General features: G+C 45.8%; 1 protein-coding gene across 2 annotated transcripts in view; it reads right to left on the reverse strand.

The window, feature by feature from the left end:
- Window positions 1–18205, reverse strand: part of LOC137478706 (cytosolic carboxypeptidase 6-like) — an 886432-nt gene that overhangs the window by 9201 nt on the left and 859026 nt on the right. For both annotated transcript variants that reach the window (XM_068198695.1, XM_068198694.1), the window contains exon 12: window positions 4524–4620. In XM_068198695.1, coding sequence (XP_068054796.1) covers window positions 4524–4620 — 97 coding nt within the window. The remainder of the gene's footprint in view (window positions 1–4523; window positions 4621–18205) is intronic.

Raw genomic sequence — 18205 nt, forward strand, 5'->3', positions numbered from 1 at the left:
TCTCCTGGGCTTTTCTCTCATCAGTGCAGCAATTGTGAGATTCCCACATAGGAAGGAATTTCTTTTCCAGCACTTCTGTGAGCAGAGCACCTGGGTTTTACCTACAGGAAAATATGAGGCAGACATGAGCTGCAAAGTGCTCCACTAGCATGGCTTAGGTGGGATTTCTCAGGATACCCACGCTGTCTCTGTTCAAAGCCCATCCTCCCCAACCTCTGCCAGAGCTGTTTAAACACTCAGGACACCTAGAATTTGAAATTCAGTGTGTCCAGAATATGAGTAACACAGACCTGGTGGCTCTCAGAGAGAAAATGTCAGTGGTCTAAACAGGGAAGATCTCCTCTGCTGGTGCTGTGCTGGAGCAGGGCTCTGTCACAGCCAGGGAGCCAGAGTGAAAGAACAGAGAAATGCTGATATGGGCAAAGGGATGAGCTTCAGGCAAGCTGTGTGTGCAAGCTGACGGCATTTGTGATTTTTTCACCAAAAGTTCTGCTTTTCCACCTTAGTCATTCTCTGTAACAGCTGTACTCTGCTGTCTCTTAATCTCTTACAAATTTTTCACCTTTTACCAACCTCCTTTCAGAGGAGGACGTTTCACACTTTTAACCCAAGAAATCTTAACCTTTCTCTGGCACAAGTAGAAAGAGGTGAGAGGAGGACAGAGACCCTGTTAGAGGAAGAGCTCCCTGTGCCACTGGCAGCATCAAAGGGAGCCCCTCTCAGATGGTTTCCAGGGAGTGCACTGGGAGTGGAACTCTCTGGTCACTGAACAGCTTAGAAAAGGAACAAGAGGAGTGGAAGGGCATGAACCTTCATTGCTGTCCAGCAGCCCCTTTCTGTACTGCTCTTTCCTGCTCTGTGCCCACTTAACCCATCCTTAGAGAGTTGTCTTAGTGTCCAGGACAGGCTCTCTGAGCCTCTCTGAAACACAGCTAAGTGGCAGTGCTCTCTTCTCCAGCAGCTTCTGCAGGCAGTGCAGAGCTCTCTCTTGCCCTGCTAGAAATTCATGGCCCTGCTGGCTTGTCACTCCAAAGAGCATCCAGCATTTTCAGCAAGGCTTTTAATTCATTAGTTCACAGAGGAAAATATTCTAACCTTCTTGCCCTCCTCAGCTGAGTCATTGATGCTTTCCTACTTTGCTGCAGACACATCACCTTCAGGAAAATAATTACTTAGCATGCAGATAACAGCAGACATTATCTTTGTGAACTGGGTGTTTGTTTGGGATCACGGGGTCTCCCTGCCACGAGGACTGCAGGACACACTGGGGTTACTGCTTCAAACCTGACCTCCCTTTACAGGCTGTGAGAAACTCTGTGGTCTCTGGGCTCGCTCCAAGGGGAAGTGGGGGGATATTGGAGTAAGCTCAGTCAGAGGGAAGGGGCTGAAGGGTTCTGGGAGGAGCTGGATGAGTTGTGCTGGGCTCCATCACTAAGAGGTTGCCCAGAAAAGCTGTGGATTTCCCATCCCTAGAAGTGTTCAAGGCCAAGTTGGATAGGGCTTGGAGCAACCTGGTCTAGTGGAAGGTCCACCATCGTCTAGGGGATGGAACTGGATGATTAAAGTCCCTTCCAACTCAGACCAATCTGTGATTCTGTGATATGTGAATCTACAGATGACATTTGGGCTCCTGTAGGCAAGGACAAGTGGAATTTAACCCCAGGTCCAGCCAACCAGTTACAGGCACATAACGACATCATACACAGAATACAGATACAGTTATTTCTTGTGACCTTTGAAATAAGCTGCATTTTTGGTGGCCCCACCTCAGCCTCAATCTTGTTCTGTAACCAGAGCTGTTGCATTGGTTGTTGCCTCTTAATCCAGGTGATCCTGATGCCATTCCCACTGAGCTGCCTGCATTGCCTCTGCTGTAGGATGGCTGTTCTCTGACAGCATGGACAAAGCTCTTGTAAGGTGCCTGATTTCGGGTACCAGCCCTATTTCTGACCCTCAGGTCCACCTCTCCCTTTATGTGCCTCAATTTCCTTCTCCAAAACACAGTGATTCCAACACAAACATTTCCTTCCTTACAGTCAGATGTGCTCTGGAAGTGTTGCAGGTTGTTGCTATTTCCAGGCCTGTCATTCTAACACATTTTGGCTGCACTAATTTCCTCAAACAGAAATTGTTCTGCCTGTCCTAGTCTGGGACAAAGCAGGCAATTAGCTGTCCCTTACACGTTTATTAACTCTGCAGCTTTCTTTCAATGACTATGTGAAATCCAGTAATGTTTAAATATATTTTCATAAACTGTGGGCACAACATGTCCTGTTTCCACTAATAACCGTGCCATATAATTAGTCCTGATTACACAGATATTTAGTATCATTTTACATATTCCAGTCCTTTCCTAGTGCCTCTGCCTAGCCAAGGCATATTTAAAGCTACAGCCATCTCCCTTCTGTTTCCCAGCAGTCTGCAACAGTTCCTTTTGGAGAGGATTGCAGTTAACACAGCAGCTTCAAAGAACTATTTCATTTTACTGGTGTACATTTTAGGTGTGTATATATATATATATATATATATATATATATATATATATGTAAAGGCTCTGATCAAATGTCAGGTGACAAAGCCCAGGATACAAATAGAAGGCATTTATCTACTTACAGGGAAAAGCTGGTATTCGAACTCCATCAGGAAATTAACAACATGAATCTTTAAAAATCTATTCCTTAAACATCTGTTGGCTTAGGGCTGAACATTGACCGTATTTAGGATTTTACTGTGAGGTAGCACCCTGCAAACAAAAGCTCCCTCACCGCATTAGGCTCTGGTGGGGGGACAAGAAGAATTTGCTCTGTGCAACCTGATTAGAGATGTGTATCTTTCCCTGCTGGCGTGGCTGTCTCTATAGAGATGGACATGGATATTTGATGAGATTAAAATGCTTCAGTTACCACTGTCAGTGGTTCTTTAATTTAAAATGAAGAAAGCAAACAACCATTCCTTTTGATGAGGTAACTGGATGATGCTATGGAAAAGCACTTTGCTGTCAGGTGGTAATTAGGTTCAGTAATAGTTGTGGGTTTTTAGCCTTGGAGGCTATGGCCCCTGGGAGTCTGAAAGAAATGATACATTCAATTTCCAGAGGAGAGGAAGATGCTGGATGCTGTTCTCTAGTAACCCTGCAGGTCTCTGCAGATAAGAGCATTCAGAACTGCAGTGCTGACAATCCTCCTTGAGCCAGCCTAAACTGTGGTGTCAAGATCACAAGCAGAAAAGGGAGATGGGCTCAAAGCAGGCCTAACACAGGCAGCCTGACTCTGACCACATATGTAAGGAACTGCCAGAATGGCTGCAATGAGAGGATTTTTAAAGGCTGCAGAAGGAACTCCAGCAATCACTCTGTGGTCTGGGCTGATATTTGTAACATCCATCTTACACATCACTAGAAAATCTTCAGTAGGAAAGTGTTCCTTTGCAAACAAGGAACATTCCCACATATACTCTTTTAAGGGAGGAAAAAAGCCCTTTAAGGGAGGAAATTCTGAAGGCTCAGCTGCCTCCCTTGCCAATTTGGAATTGCCTTTTCCATTGCAAAATATAAACTATATATATTGGTTGTACTGTTAAAAGTTGAAACCAAAGTGAAACATTCCAATTGGTCCAAATGCATTTAATTGAAATTTTTTTCAGTTTGGAGGCATTATTGCTGTTTTCTCAAAACAGAGGCAAATACTGAATATGATGTTTCCCATGAAACAGGTGCTCAGGTTCATGCTCTGCTCCCTTCTTCATGTTGTTACACAGCTTTTCCAGCTCAAGGCATGCTGGTTCTCCATAAACAGCTCAGTGGTATCTCCCCTTGCTCCTTACACAAGCTAAGGGACACTGAAAGGATGCAGTTGGACAACTCCAGAGAAGGACCAGCAGTGCTGCAGGGAGCCAGGCTTGGGCATTTCATGCCTTTGTGCCTTGCTCACCAGTGCCTGACTTCACATCCCACTTCCTAGGACTAACTTCCCACTCCTTGGACTAGCACCCACTGAGCTGGTTGTGAAACTGGAGTAAGGGCTCAGAGTGAGAGGGGATCCCTGGGCAAAGTGTCCAGCTGGGCTGGCAGAAGGAACCTGCCACTGGCTGCCAGAACTGCAGCAGCTCCAAGGGGAGGTGAAGAACTCTGCCTCAGCACAGGCTTGCCAGTAACTTCCTGAAGCACTGACAAAGTTTTCACTTCCAGAATTAAAACTTTGCCAAATAAAAGCGGGTCTGATTCGCTCTCAGGAGATAAATGAAGGGTAAGTCCATTAAAGATACTGGTGTGAGATTGGTGTACAGCAGACAGAATTCAGAAAAGATACCGATATCTCCAAAATCCTCTGAATATTTTTTTCAGACATAAACCAGGTATCTTTCCTGTTCATAAATACTTTATTTCCAAATGGAATTTCAATAAAATAAGCACAGTTGGACTAGCACTTGTTATAAAGCCATAATGCAGTAGCACTGAAGTTTAGTCATGAAAGGTATTAAAAGAGCAGCCCAGCTAAAGCAAGAGAAATTGCTTTCTGACCTACCGAGTTTTAGGAGTAGGTGCTAGTGGTCCCTCCACCAAGGAGTTCAGCCTGTAGTAATCCAAGAATGTCCTCGCCACGTTTCTTCCAAGCTTCATATCTGGGAGTTTTTAATTAAGGAGCATTTTCTTAATAATTAAAAGTAATAATAATAATAATAATAGAGCAGAGTCTAAAGGTAAGTCATTGCAATTTAATGTAAGAGCAAGTTTTATATCAACCATCCCACAGAGCTCAGGCTTCAGGCAAAAATGACTTACACAGGCAGATAAGGTGGGGGTCATCTTGTTTGCTTCTTGTTTTCACAGGCAGATGCTGTATAAAAACACAGGAGGAAACAATCTCCCTTCCCCCCCACGCCTGGCTGCAGATCCCTGTGGTTCTCATGAAATAATACACTAGACAAAAGGGGCCCTCCAATTTCCACATTCAGGGAGAATAATTACCTTAAACTGCTTGGATGCAGGCAGTATTTCTGTATCCAGGATACAGGGTCAGCTATACCATGGTGTGAACCTGCCATGGACCAGTGTACTGAAAGTTGGGATTAATGCTGAACCCCTCCACACCTTTAGCTCTGACCCCCAGAGTGTCGTGGGAGAATTCACTGTTCTTTCCTTGTGTTGTATTCAGGACCTGAAATGGTGATTTTAGCACTGACCTGAAAGGACAGTAGGTTACCTTAACAAGTTCAGCAGTAACTTTGGTGTGTCTTCTCACTAGCTACGATTTCTCCTTCAGCTGACCCCTAAACCCAGCATTAGGCAAGTGCTGCACATCAAAGCTGCCATGGAGACCTCAGGGGCACAGGAACCTGACCTTCCTGAAGGCTCAGCTGCTTACAAAGAAGTTGAATAACCTGTGGATTGCATTGAAAAACAATATCCCAGACAACACATCCATGGGGTGAATCTGCTGCTCATGTGAAAAGTCAGCATTAAGTCTGCCTGTTACAGAGCAGCATCTCCTTATCATCCACAGGGTGATGTCCAGCTGGGAGATATCCAGTGGAGTCCATTATCCACAGCTGTGTTGTGGGGGCTGAAGGCTCCTTTATTTGCCTGTTTTTAACTGATGCCTACCCAGACTGCAATAACAACAGGGTGGTCCAGGACACTGCCCCAGAGGGTGGTGGTGAGGAGCATTTCAGCAGGGCTGCTGCAGCAGCTGAGGCGGGTACAGAACCTGGGGAGTCTGAAGGGATGTCTGCATCCAACACCCAGCAGGAAGATAAACCATTGCTGGGTTGTTTTGTGTGCATGTATGCATGTTCTGCTTTATCAGTAGTTATCTGCTGATGTTTCCATTAGAGGAAAATTCCAGAAGTGCAGCATCCCAGGGGCTTCCAGCAGTGCCACTGAAGACACTGGCTTCTAAATGAAGCTTTTATTACCCGCCCACTTACATTAGACACATCAAAACAAGTGAGCATGAGACATCAGGTTCACACAGCACTGTGAGATCTCTTTATCATTTATTTATTTATTTATAAGGAAGGTCAAACCAACGTGAAAGCCTTTACTTCTGCAAAAATCCAGCCACCAGCTCTGCTAATGCTGCAGTCAGGTCTGAGGATGACTCTTGACACTGCTTTTCTCTCCAACAATCTTGTCCTGCTTTTCCAGCTCCCACTGCTTTGCCTGGGAATGGTTCCACGGATCTGTCCCTCCTGAGGGTCTATCCTGACACACTCGTGATCCTAATACTGCGTGTGCTGCAGGCACCTCTGTTCTCCTGGCCAGCAGCAGGGCAGAGCCAGAGCAGCTGGTGCTCCCAGCTGTTATCTGCATGGACAGGGAGAGGCAGCTCTGTGGATCAGCACGGGCTGTGTGGATCAGCACCAGCTGTTCCCCAGCTGTGGCAGTGCCCAGTGAGCTCCCCTCACAGCCTTCCAGCGCTGTTGCACAGCCTTGCATGCAGGGAGGCTCAGAAAGTTGGAGACAGCCTAAACTTTAGCAATTTGAGGGAGGGAAGTGCTGCTCTGAAAGTGTTTTGTGATTGTTTCTGGAATTTGGCTGGGGGTAGTTTGGTTACTGCGGATGTGGACTCAAAGCAGGGGCGAAGGTTAAGAGTTCAGAGTAGTCTGAGGAAGCGAGGAAGAAGGGGAGAGGGCTATCAGACACTTAAGGGATTGAGAAGACTAACATGGCTTGATCTTGTAGTTTCTTTCATTTACTAGTCACTTTAAAGACATAAAGTGGTAATTGGACTCAGTAAAGTCTCTAGGACATTTTGTCAGTGCCAACCTCAGAAAGCTCCCCTGCCAGAAGTGGCCCTGCTGCCCTTTTCTTTGTCTCTCTGCATTGCTTTTGTTTTCACGGTGGGAAGCACCTGACCTGCTGTCCTGGGGGAGGAAGCCCTTGGATGGCAGTGGGTGCAGCCCAGGAAGTGGCTGCACAAGCTCCTGCCTTACCACCCTGCCTTAACCCTGACCTGTGGGAATCCAGTTCCACTGCTGAGCTCAGGTCTTAGGAACAGCTTTCTGAAGCTTAGGACAGCTAACCACTGGGATAACCTGCCTTAGCACGTTGGGAAATCTCCAGACCAGAGGTCTTCAAGAACAGGCTAAGCCCACAGCAGACATGAATGGCTTAGATGTAACTGGTGCTGCATGAAATTTGGGTAAGGAAACATGAAAGGGCCTCTCAGGCCACTTCACCCCATTTTCCTACAGTTCTGAACATATTTTGCAACCCACATAGAGAGCTGTTTGCTAAGATTGCTAAGAAAGGTAAGGGTATTTTGCAGAACATGGACACAGATGGAGAGCATGAAGAAACTGGAAATACAGTGCCACATGCATCCACTGAAAAGTCACAAAATGGAAATAACTTGCAGCCAGCAATGATTAAAAGAGACTCAAACCAGCATGGGATAAAAAATGTGCATGTTCTAGTCTCTCCAGCCATCCTGCCCCTCTGCTCTGCCTGTCACTTCCGCAAGGGATGAGCGGTTTCTGTCATGGAAATCAGGCACCTGATACATAAAACCAGGGGCAGAGCATTGGTCTCTCCCTGTGGCTGTCCAGCCTGGGCAAGAGCTGGCGTGACTCCCTCAGCAAGCGCCAGCAGCACGTGTGTGCAGAACCGGTAGAGGAAAACAAATTAAAGCAATAACATTTGCATTTATCTCTGGTGCACGGAAGGCTCAAACTCCACTTTGGCTTATAGTGTATCCTGAGCACATAAACAACAGCTACTGCAACCCAAACCCACTTCTACTGGGTGGTTTGGTCGGTTGGTTGGTTTTTAACCAGCTTCCTTTCTGCAATCACACGTGCTGTGTGCCCACAGGAACTCCCTTCCTAGCCTGAACTGCACTTGACAGAAGGGCATTTCCCAGCTATTCCCATCATGGGAGTTCAGTTCATACAAGACAGTCAAAATGTATTTGGGAGAGTCATGTTGGAAACAGCTGGGTGTGTCCTCACCTTCACTAGCGTCTGCAGCTCCCTCTCAACTCTCTTCCTCCTCCACAGACTCATTCCTCCATGCTCCATATTTCTACTTGGAAGTGGAAACCAGTGTCCCTCCTGCAAACGCCCTTCTCACAGCATTCACTCTGTGCATGGCATCAGCAGATTTGGGGAGATTTCAGGACAGTCTGTTTATGCACAACTCTGCCAAATTTCACAGATGTTCAGAGGTTCAAGAATCATGCTGGGCTCTCTGCAAAATCCTGCACGTTTATGATCCCTACCATGCCCCACAGCCCAAAGCTTCCAGCCCTGGTAAGAAAGGAGGACAGAGGAGTGGGGACTCTCACAAGCCATTACTAGTTTTCAGCTGACACGATTCATTGAGCCTATTGTGAACAGTCTGCTTAAGCTCCAGCCTCTGGAAGCGCAGACAGAGCCTTGCTCTGTCTGTGCATGGAGGCAATAAAAATCTCAATTTGGAAACCAGTTAGCAGTACAAGTCATTAGGGGAGGTACTAAATGTTGCTGCTTTAATAGCTCACTGATCCTTTAATAATGTCACTGCTGCAGAGCATGGTGGCACCATTCGCTCGCTTTTGTTTTGCTTTTTGAAATTCAGGGTCATTCCACTTTCAAGTGAGTGGATTATCTCTCTTTCCTCCTTCTGCCAGACACTGCAAACTGCTTTAAATAATTAGAAAAAAGGATGGCTCCTTCAAATTCACCATCTCATTTTCATAAGGTCCAGTGTCATTGCTTTGGAACAGGAAGAGAAACCGTGATGGTGGTAAGGATTTGACAAGGACAAAACAGTTAGCAGCCCCCACTCATCTTTGATAAGTCCTGTGGGGTCTCTGCCAAGTAGATTGGATCTCTGGTTTTATGTCTCATCTAGAGGACGGCACCTCCATCAATTTGAAACACTGCACTGGGTTATTAGCTTATGGAATTCATCCAAGTTTAATCCTAAGTAGGATTTGAAATGTGACCATTCAGTCCAGAGGCACCACTGACCAGACCCACGCAAGTCTTTTGTTTCAGACAAACAGCTTTAAGTTATGCTAAAGACAGACAGAGAGGAAGAAAAAAAAATGGAAAGGGAGAAAGAGGGTAAGGAAAATGAGAACAAAGAGAAAAATGAATCTTTTTAATAGCTCAAATTAAAAACCAGAAGAAGCTCTTTGTTTGACACAACTGAATTTTACATCAAATCTCAGTCCACCACAACAACGATCCTGTTATTTATGAAAAGAGGGTTATTTTGTTTGGGAGAGTCCCAAATGACTGTGGTCAGTGAGCATACAGTCAGCTTCATACAATCTCAAGAGAAATATGGATGAGGTTTTCTCATCTGTTTATAACAGCTTCCATCAATGGATCAAACCCCTTCCTGACTCGAACAACATCTCTAATGGAAAATGGCATTACAGGGCTTTAAACCACCATGTTATATCATGCCAAGCCTGATCAGAGCTAGTCCTCTCTTTTAGCAGAGCTGTTTTCACCCGTTACTTACCTATTTTGTTTCACAGTGCTGACACTGCTCTCTGATAAACAGATGCTGCCCCAGTCTCATCTCATGGGGGGCCCACTCCAAGCAAAGTGTGACTGGGGTGAAATAGAGACTCAGTGGTGAAGGAGGATGGGGACAGGGGCTATTCCAAGGCTTTTCACCAGCATTTAACATGGTGCAAGTCTGGGTGCTGATGATGTATCCTTCCCTGGGACTCATTCCAGGGAAAAAATGTCCCCAATGCCTAGCATGGCTGGTTACATATTCCAAAATCTTTATCAAAGGAGGAAGCTTCTAAAATGGGAGTGTGGGGAGGAGATTGGGCTTTCCACAGCTCCAGTGTAAGAACCAGGCTCAATGTGGGAATTGCCGGGGACACCCTCTCATGGTACTCGGCAGGTCAAACTCAAGAAGCCAGACCATCCAGCCTTAAAATCTATAAAAGCCCTGAACTGCCAACCTGGAAATAGCGAAGGGACTTTCCCCAAGGACAGCATTCTCATTCCCAACAGCCCCAGCTCCTGATCCCAGATGGCACAGACGCTTTTGGAAGCAAAAGGTAACAGCAATGACGAGCCTTCATTTTCATTCCTCATGTGTGTTATCAGGGAAGGAACCAGGCGGAAAGATCCCTGACTGACTATTTCAGGCTTTCAGGCCTTTTTCCTGAAATGCTTGATTGTGGTGGAAGAAATTACGAAGATGGGAGTTATGTGCTCTTCTCCCTGAGTAATCAGAGGCCTGTAATTTTCTCTCCTTCTCTGAAAGAGGAGATTGGAGAACAGGTATCTTGGAGAGATATCTGTGCTGGAGTGACTGTGCTCAAGGACCACACTGTGTTTCCCATGAGCTCATTTCAATATCAGCCATGGCTTTTGTCCTCCTGAACTGAACTGAAACAGACAGATCCCATCTAACACCTGGGAGGTGGAGGTGCTGCACAGGAGCCAGTGGCTGGACAGAGCCAAGCGCTCCTGGTCCTGCTGGGGTGCTGCATCACGGGGCAGCAGAGGCTGGAGGGGAGCAGAGTGTGGGGGGAGCACCAGTGTGCCCCAGCTCTGCAGCTTGTGAGACTGGGCACCTGTGAAGGAGGTGCCCAATTGAACCCATTCTGCTGCTGATGGAAACCTGCCTGTGACACTGAGCTGCAGGGTGGCTGCACACGTGTGGCCATGAGAAGGGAGCACCTGACTCAACAAAGATTTGAGACACACAGACAGGTACAGGAACTTCAGGGTGCCTGAACAAGCACAGAAACAGTGAGGGCTGAGATGTCTCAGACACCACCAAAGTTACACTGGGAACACCACAGGGCCACAGCCCATTTTACCTGTGAATCCACATGCCTTTTCCAGAGCTGTGAGCATGATTTTACAGGGACTCCTCTGACTGCTGCTCCATTGTCCTCATGCCATCTTCACATTGCTCCATGCAGGTGACATTTTGTCCATCTTACGGTCCCTCTACACCAGTGGGAGATGGAAGTGGGCCCTCCTATAAGTGGTAATCTAGCCTAAACTATAAAATGACCAAATAAAATGGTTTATTTAATATCTTGGCGTTGCTGACTCCTGATGAGGTTTTCTGAGGGAGAGAGGTCAGAGCCAAGCTCACAGCTGAAAAAGAAAAAAACCCTGAAAGAATGAATTTCAGCATCAGTACATTTTAATTCATTCAAATATTGCGTCAGCATCGCTTCGTAAATTGGTATACTGTTAAAATTACGCATTTAAAACCTGATTGTAACAGCTTCTATCAAACTGTCCCAAAATTAATTTGGGCCTGAATTTACTGATCTCACATTAATGTCTGATGGATCTTTAATAAGAGTAGCAGGAAAACATAGGACGAGTCTCTTTTGTGATTTTAACATTTCTGATCTTTGCTATTGTTTAATTCTGGTTACTTGCCAGCTCTGGGAAGGAGCCCTTGTGGATTAGCTGACCTCAGCTCTTTACACAGTCAATGAAAATTACAGAGCTGATTCTCTCTGATATACTGAGAAGGGATGAGGACGGGGGAAGAAATTTCCAAGTGAAAACCCAACCTTCTTCTATCACTGATGAATGTTCTCAAGTGCACAGGGGAAAACAGCATGAAAAGCAAAGCCTTAACAGTTGTTTTCAGCTTGGTTGGAAATGCAAGAACAATACAATACTCTCCAATTGTAATTAACCGCCCTCCCCCAAAATACACTGGAAAATCATAAGCTGAACTCTTTGGGGATCCTCTCGGTCCCTCACATCTCAGCTCAGAAACATGACAATCCCTGTTGTTCCAGGTCTGGAAGTTCCCGTTAGACATTCCACCCACCGCTTTGGGCATAACATTTACTACCACCCAAACAAAATCAGTTTCAAGATAAATGATACAAAGAGTGTTTCGACACACCAAAGTGTGGATAAACCATTTCTCATCTCTAAATTGCTGGAAGCTCATGAGTTGTATAAATCACAACCAGGCATCAGTAATCTGTTGTGTGCTGCATTTTCCCTCTTCAGCTGCAGCTTCCACTGTCAGACAGGGCATAGTCAATAGCTTTGACAAGAGCAATCCTACAAAGAAGAAATTAAGAAATGAGATTGACTAAGAAATATGAGGAACTAAGAAACACGAGTGTTCCCCTGTGATGGAAGCCTGCATGTAGCTGGGTTTAAAGTTTTTGAATAAAGATAAAGAGAACTGAAGAATGCTGGTAGTGATTGCAGGATTCACTGGGATTTTAGGGAACCTTCCTTCCCTGGCTGGGATACCACAGGTTCTGCAGTGTCCAAGTGGAACTGTTTGCACCTGGGAGCATGGGAATCTGCTCTCCAATGTCTGAGCAGATGTAGATGACCTCCTGAAACCTACTTGAGGTCACCCAGCTGAAAAATTACTCAGTCCAGTGGCTGTTGGATGGTCTAAGTCAAGATGGTTGCTCAGAGACCCATTGGATTTATCCTGCTTTTAGTGAGTCTTTGTTAAGTCAAAACAAGGCACCATCTGCAGTTGTAGTGGGCCAAATGCAGGGAAGGGACCATTTTTCCTCAGGAATTGGCTTAGCTCCTCTCTCAATCTGCCCTGCGAGGAAAAAGGACCATGGCCTCAGAGGCTGTACCTTTAAAAACACTTTCAGTCTCCAAGTAATAGTCATGCTTCAGTGTGTTCAGCATTTCAGCTGAGCTCAGTACAAAGTGCAGTGATTTAAAGCTGGGAGATCAGGCGGGATTCAGCAAATTCAGAATTATTTATTTCTTTAGCGCAGAAAGTCTGGCTACAGATTATTTACTGCAAATGGGTCTCTTTAGGGGAGGGGAGAAAGGCAAGAGGGTAGAGAAGGGGTGAATTGATTGATTGAAATTTTTTTCAATTAAAACAAGCAGTTTTTAAAAAAGATTTAATGGTTTTTTTTGAAAACTTAAATAATTCGAGAGTCTGGAGCTCTGGTAAGTGCAGATCATAGAGATGAGGATGGAGGGGGAGAAGAAATGAAAATTTTATTCTGTGGAAGGAGGGAAAGAAGAAGGGAAAAAAAGGGGGTGGGGGGAGAAAAAATATCATTATATTTGTTTCTTTGTCTACATTAATGTATTTCTCTCCCTGAGTTATCTTCAGTACCTGCAAGTATTGATTCAGAATAAGGCACTGTTGGGCAGGCTGCAGGCAGCCCAGAGCTCTGCTGGGAGTGGCACAAAGCAGATCCAGGGATTGGCTTTGCAATGGGAACTATGCCTGGCCAAACCAGAGCCAGGGCTCCTGCCCCCTCTGCAAGGACCAGGCTGGGCTGGGGGGACAGAGAGGCTCCAGAGCAAGGGATGGGCAATGCTGAAGGGCTCTTTGGGGGTTTTGCTTTGGACTGAGTGGCACTAAAAGGTGAGAGGAAAACCAGAGCTAAATGAAATAGAGTTGGAAGGAAGGGGCATCAGGACATGAATGCCAAGACCTCACTTCTGCCTTCACTGCTCCTCAGACTGAAGGGCCCATCTCACACTTAGGTTATCTGCACTAGGGGGGCTTCCTCCCCAAAGCAGGGACACACGAGAGCTGGGCCAGAGCTCTCCTGCATCAGGTGGACACACCTCTCCATAGGTGGTCACTCCAGAGAGGTGGTGCTGGAAGGTAAGAAGAGGATTAGAGCTATTACTGGTAGGTAGAGAAACTAATGATATTTTTGTCGTTGTAGGGAAGAAGTAAAGTATTACTATAATCTCCACCACTCGTAAATTAATTGCCTCTTTGCTAATATAATTCCCATTCCCAGATAAATTTAGCTTTTTCTAAACCCTTTGATTTTTCCTTTGTGTTTTATATTCAAGCTGGAATGGAGTGATAAGGCACTATGCATATATATATATATATATATATATATATTTAATCTACACACACACAAATATAGTTAAATATAGTCCCTGCCACAAATAACACTCCTCTGACTGCTGTCATGAAGCCCTTGCTAAAACAGCTTCTCACTCAAGCTGGGTTGTTTTCCTACATCATGTCCCTGGGGAAGGGCTGCTGGCAGCAGTGGGGCTGTGTCCACAGAAGGATTCTGGAAAGGTCTGCAGCTCTCCCCTTCCCCACTGCCTGTCTCTTCCTCGTGTTTCTCTGATGGGAATAAGCCATTGCCAAACTTCAGATCCACCATCTCCTGTCATTGTCACAACAACCAGCTTTCCTGGAACAGCTGGCAGGGTTTTGCTGTACAGTCAGCGTAGGAGTGGCCCTTGAATTTTAAAAGGAGCATCTCAGAGGAAGTTCTTGTGAGGGAACTGAGCATTGACTGGTGGGCCAGCTTTATAGCCACTGCCATCCTTGGTGAAATGGGGCTTCATAGCAACATGCTTGTGACTGTAACTTAATCAGCAGTCTCTGGTTAAATTATTTTATGTGACTCTTCTCCTATTAAACCTATCCTATTTTGCTATTGGCACAGTCTCACTCTCTGCTTGTGTTGCCTATCTCTGTTTCCATATTACTAACAAGAAATAATTCCAGGAGCACTGTTTGCCTCTATTCCCAAATTCCAGTATCATCCTGGAGAAGTCTCACTAATCCCCAGCTCAGGTGACACAGCAGCTCCTCCCTCTCAGAGCCACGCCTGGCTCAGGTGTTCACATGGAATCACTGGGGAATATTCACCCACGGGTGCCAAAGGGTGCCTGCTGCAGCTGTGGCCCTGATGCAGAGGGCTGGGACTGTCTCTTCAGTGAGCAGCACCTCTGGTCCCTGCAAAGCTGCATGGAGAGCTCCCAGCTGCATCCCAGGCTCTTGTGGGAAGCAGTATTTGCCTGCTGTAGGGCCACAAAGCTCCTGAAGCTGGTTTAATTTCAGCTTCATTGTCTGATGAAGGAAGATACTTCAAGGGCTTTAAAAATAGGCTGATCAGGAAAACAGACAGTCCAAGGAAGAAAAGCTGAAAATATTTCTGGACTTTGGGCCACAGAATAGTGATAGAAAATGGGCAAATAAGTAAAGGCTGCTGTAGAACAGTATACATTTTTCAGCATCTGCTGGTGATGGGACAAGAAGCAATGGCCGTAATTTACAATAAAACAGATTAAGATTAGACTTAGGGGGAAGCTTTCCAGTGATAAGACTAGTGGAGCACTAGAAAAATATCTCCTGGAGAGGCAGTGGCATCTCCATCTTAAAACCGGATCAGGGAAAACAGCTATGAGGCCAGGGGAGTTGAACCTTTTTGAGGATGGAGGGGTCAGCAAAGGGTTGCCCTAGAACTCAGTTCCTTAGGCTCAGATCTTGCTGTATAGGAGCACTCTCCACCAGGTTTTTTCTCAGTCCTTAGTAAGGCAATTATGACAAGCCTCTGCTCCTTTTGCATTTCCAGGAAGAAGTGTAAGGGGCATAAAATCACCACTTGGTAGCCCACAAGCCCCCAAAGACCACTCTAACCGGCTCACCGTTCACCACTCTGCCCTGAGATTGAAAATTCAGCTCCTCTTCAAGGGCACCACTGTCTTCAGCTGGTTGAAATCCCAAGTCCCCTGTCCCACATTCATCTGCTCTTAACTTCTGAATTCAAACACTGCTCTTCTTTAAAAGCCTCTCTGCCTTTTGCTGCTAATTAAAACATTGGTTGCACTCCGGGCTTGCTTTTCCAAGAGGTCTGGACAGCATTGCAGGCAGTTCAGACAAACAAACAACCAGACAAACAGAATCCATTAGGAGCTGCCACTGCTGACTGTCGCCCTTTCGCATACATCACAGTGAAAAGGTTAATGCTTCCCAAAAGGGGTGGGAGAGACGGGTGGAGGGGAAGGGCAGGAGGGATCCAATCCTGCGAAGACCAGATGTCAGAGATGCTCAATACCTCACAGAACAGGCTCCCCCGTGAGCAAGGCAATTGCCCATCTCTTGGCAAAGCTTCCCTTTGAGGGATCTATAATTTATTAGGGAAGGTGGAGTGCTGAATAAATTGTGCATAGAGATGAAGCAGAGATGATCACTAACTCAAATCCCTGGGAGCTTGGCATTTCCAATCTTTAGCTCCCATTTGTGTCCCCCCGGTCCCTCCGAAGTGAGCAAGCCAAAGAGCTGAATATCGACAAAACATAATGAGCTCATTGAGATCTAAGTGTTGCAATTAGCAGGGTGGAATGGAGCAGAGGGGCTGGGAGGCAGACTGTAATTATTTATAATGTTGATAATCACTTACGTGTAGTTAAAAATATAAATACATCCCAATGCTTGATGGCATTAACCACCCTTCAATTAGCTCCGTGCCCACTAAGTAAGCGATACCCAGGTACTTGCAGGAGAAAGGCTAAAGGTCTCTGTTTTGTGGCTGTGCTCACAAACTATTGGTGGGTGGGTGGAAGAAAAGCATTTGAAGAAGGTACCTTTGTGATAGCTCACACCACTACCTACTGCTAATGGAGTTGTGAAGGAGAGAGCTCAGACAAGTGGTTCCCGTTCTCATGGTGGTAGATCACCCACTGCCATCTTCTTTCCTAAATTGCATCTCCACAGGTTCTCATCCAGATGACCAGAATTTGGTTAAATCAAGGGATGCCAGTGCAGAGAGCCCCCACTGGAGGTGAGGAGCCCTTTGCTGTGTGACAGGCTGGTACCTGTGCTGTCGTCACAGAAGTACCCATGACATGTTACAGGGCCACTTGAACTATCATGAGAAGCACTCAAACTCCAGCCTCATGTGTCCCTACACAGCTCACCTCATGCTGTTTCTCCTGTGCCTAAACCAGCTTCTTTAAAAATAGCTTGAGTCCCTCTCTGCTGCAGATACTTCCCTGCTCCTGAAGATTTTTACCAAGAGTCATTTTTTCAACAGAGTCATCCAGTCTGGATGATTCCAGAGATGGACAATCAAAACCCTTCCTTTCTAGCAATATTCAATCTCCTTGTGGATAGCAAATCCAAATGTCTCTGTTACAAAAATATAAGGGATTTTATGAAAGAGTTGGTCCAAATACAGCCATGTTTTACCAGCAAGAGGGAAGGGAGAACAAGAAATAGAAAGCAGCAAGTCTGAGTTGCAGGCATGCTCTCAGGTGCCTGAGAACACCTTCACCTGACAGTAAGCAGAAATGACCCTTATCATCCCCATAGTGCACTCAATTTGCTTAAAAGTTTTAATGATAAACCAGGTAAGAGTAAAACCACAAGAAAGGGGGAGATTGCTGTACGTCAAAAAGAAATACATTTTGGTGTGTGAGAGTAGGTAAAACCCCAATCTGCCTGTACCATTGATTTCCTTCCAGGTGAAAGGAGCATTTAACACACTGAAGACTTAAACTTGGACCCTTTTCAGTGCAAATGTGCAGAGAGGAAAGCAGTGGAGGAATGGTCATCAGAGTTTAGTGAGGGAGCTTAATGAAAACACAGAAAATGTGGAAAGAAAAAAAAAAAAAGAAAGCAAGCAAGAAGGCAGGGAGAACACAAACAGACTGTGTTGCAGTTGAAAAGCTCTGAGAAAATACAGGCAGTGTTCAGTGAAACTGAAAGGGAAAAGAGCAAAACCAGAGTAAATGGAAATTGTTCAAAGATAATTGAATGTATGTCCAAGCGCTGGCGTGTGCCAGCCAGCAATAAATACTCTGCCTGTGAAAACAAGCTGGTAGGGCACAGGGAGGAACTTCTTACAGCAAACAAGGGGAGCAAGGAGCATCTGCTAGTGGGGTGCAGGGCTGTAGGGACCAGGAATAGGGGACAAGGGATGACAGGCTGGGAAGGAACTGGTGAGGCTGAAATGAGGCGGAAGTATGTCTTGAACTGCATTCAAATAGACCCCCAGATCTACCTTGAGCATGCTGAAAATGTGAAGAAAAGGCAGCTGGATCATGCTGCAAGGGCCTGGCAGTAGCTGGGAGAGTTGGTATTTTTGGGACTGGGTTCTGGTTGAATAACCAACTGTTCATTTAGTAAGATGGTTCAGGAAATCAGTCCTTGCTCCGTGCATGGCTTTGCAGGGACTCAAGCAGCTAAAAGAGAAATATACCTCAGCTGTTCTAGCAGACAAAGAGCAGAGAAAGCAAAAAAGGACAGGAAGTTTCTGGGCTGTCTAGAAAAAAAAATCCACAGAGAGCAGGAATAAAAGATTCTTTCACAAGAAACACCAATCCTGTTCAGAGCAAGCCTGACCTACTCCAACAGCCTGTCTTTGTCACCAGCCAGTGTCCAGAGGAAGAATTATAAGATCTACACCAAGGGATGAGCCCCTTCTTCCTGTATGAGGAGCAGTGTTGCTCCTGCAGCAAGGAGCTGTCCTTGAGCTGAACAGATAAGTTAAACTGCCCC

Source organism: Anomalospiza imberbis, chromosome 9 (assembly GCF_031753505.1).
Source record: "Anomalospiza imberbis isolate Cuckoo-Finch-1a 21T00152 chromosome 9, ASM3175350v1, whole genome shotgun sequence".
Lineage (NCBI taxonomy): Eukaryota > Metazoa > Chordata > Aves > Passeriformes > Viduidae > Anomalospiza > Anomalospiza imberbis.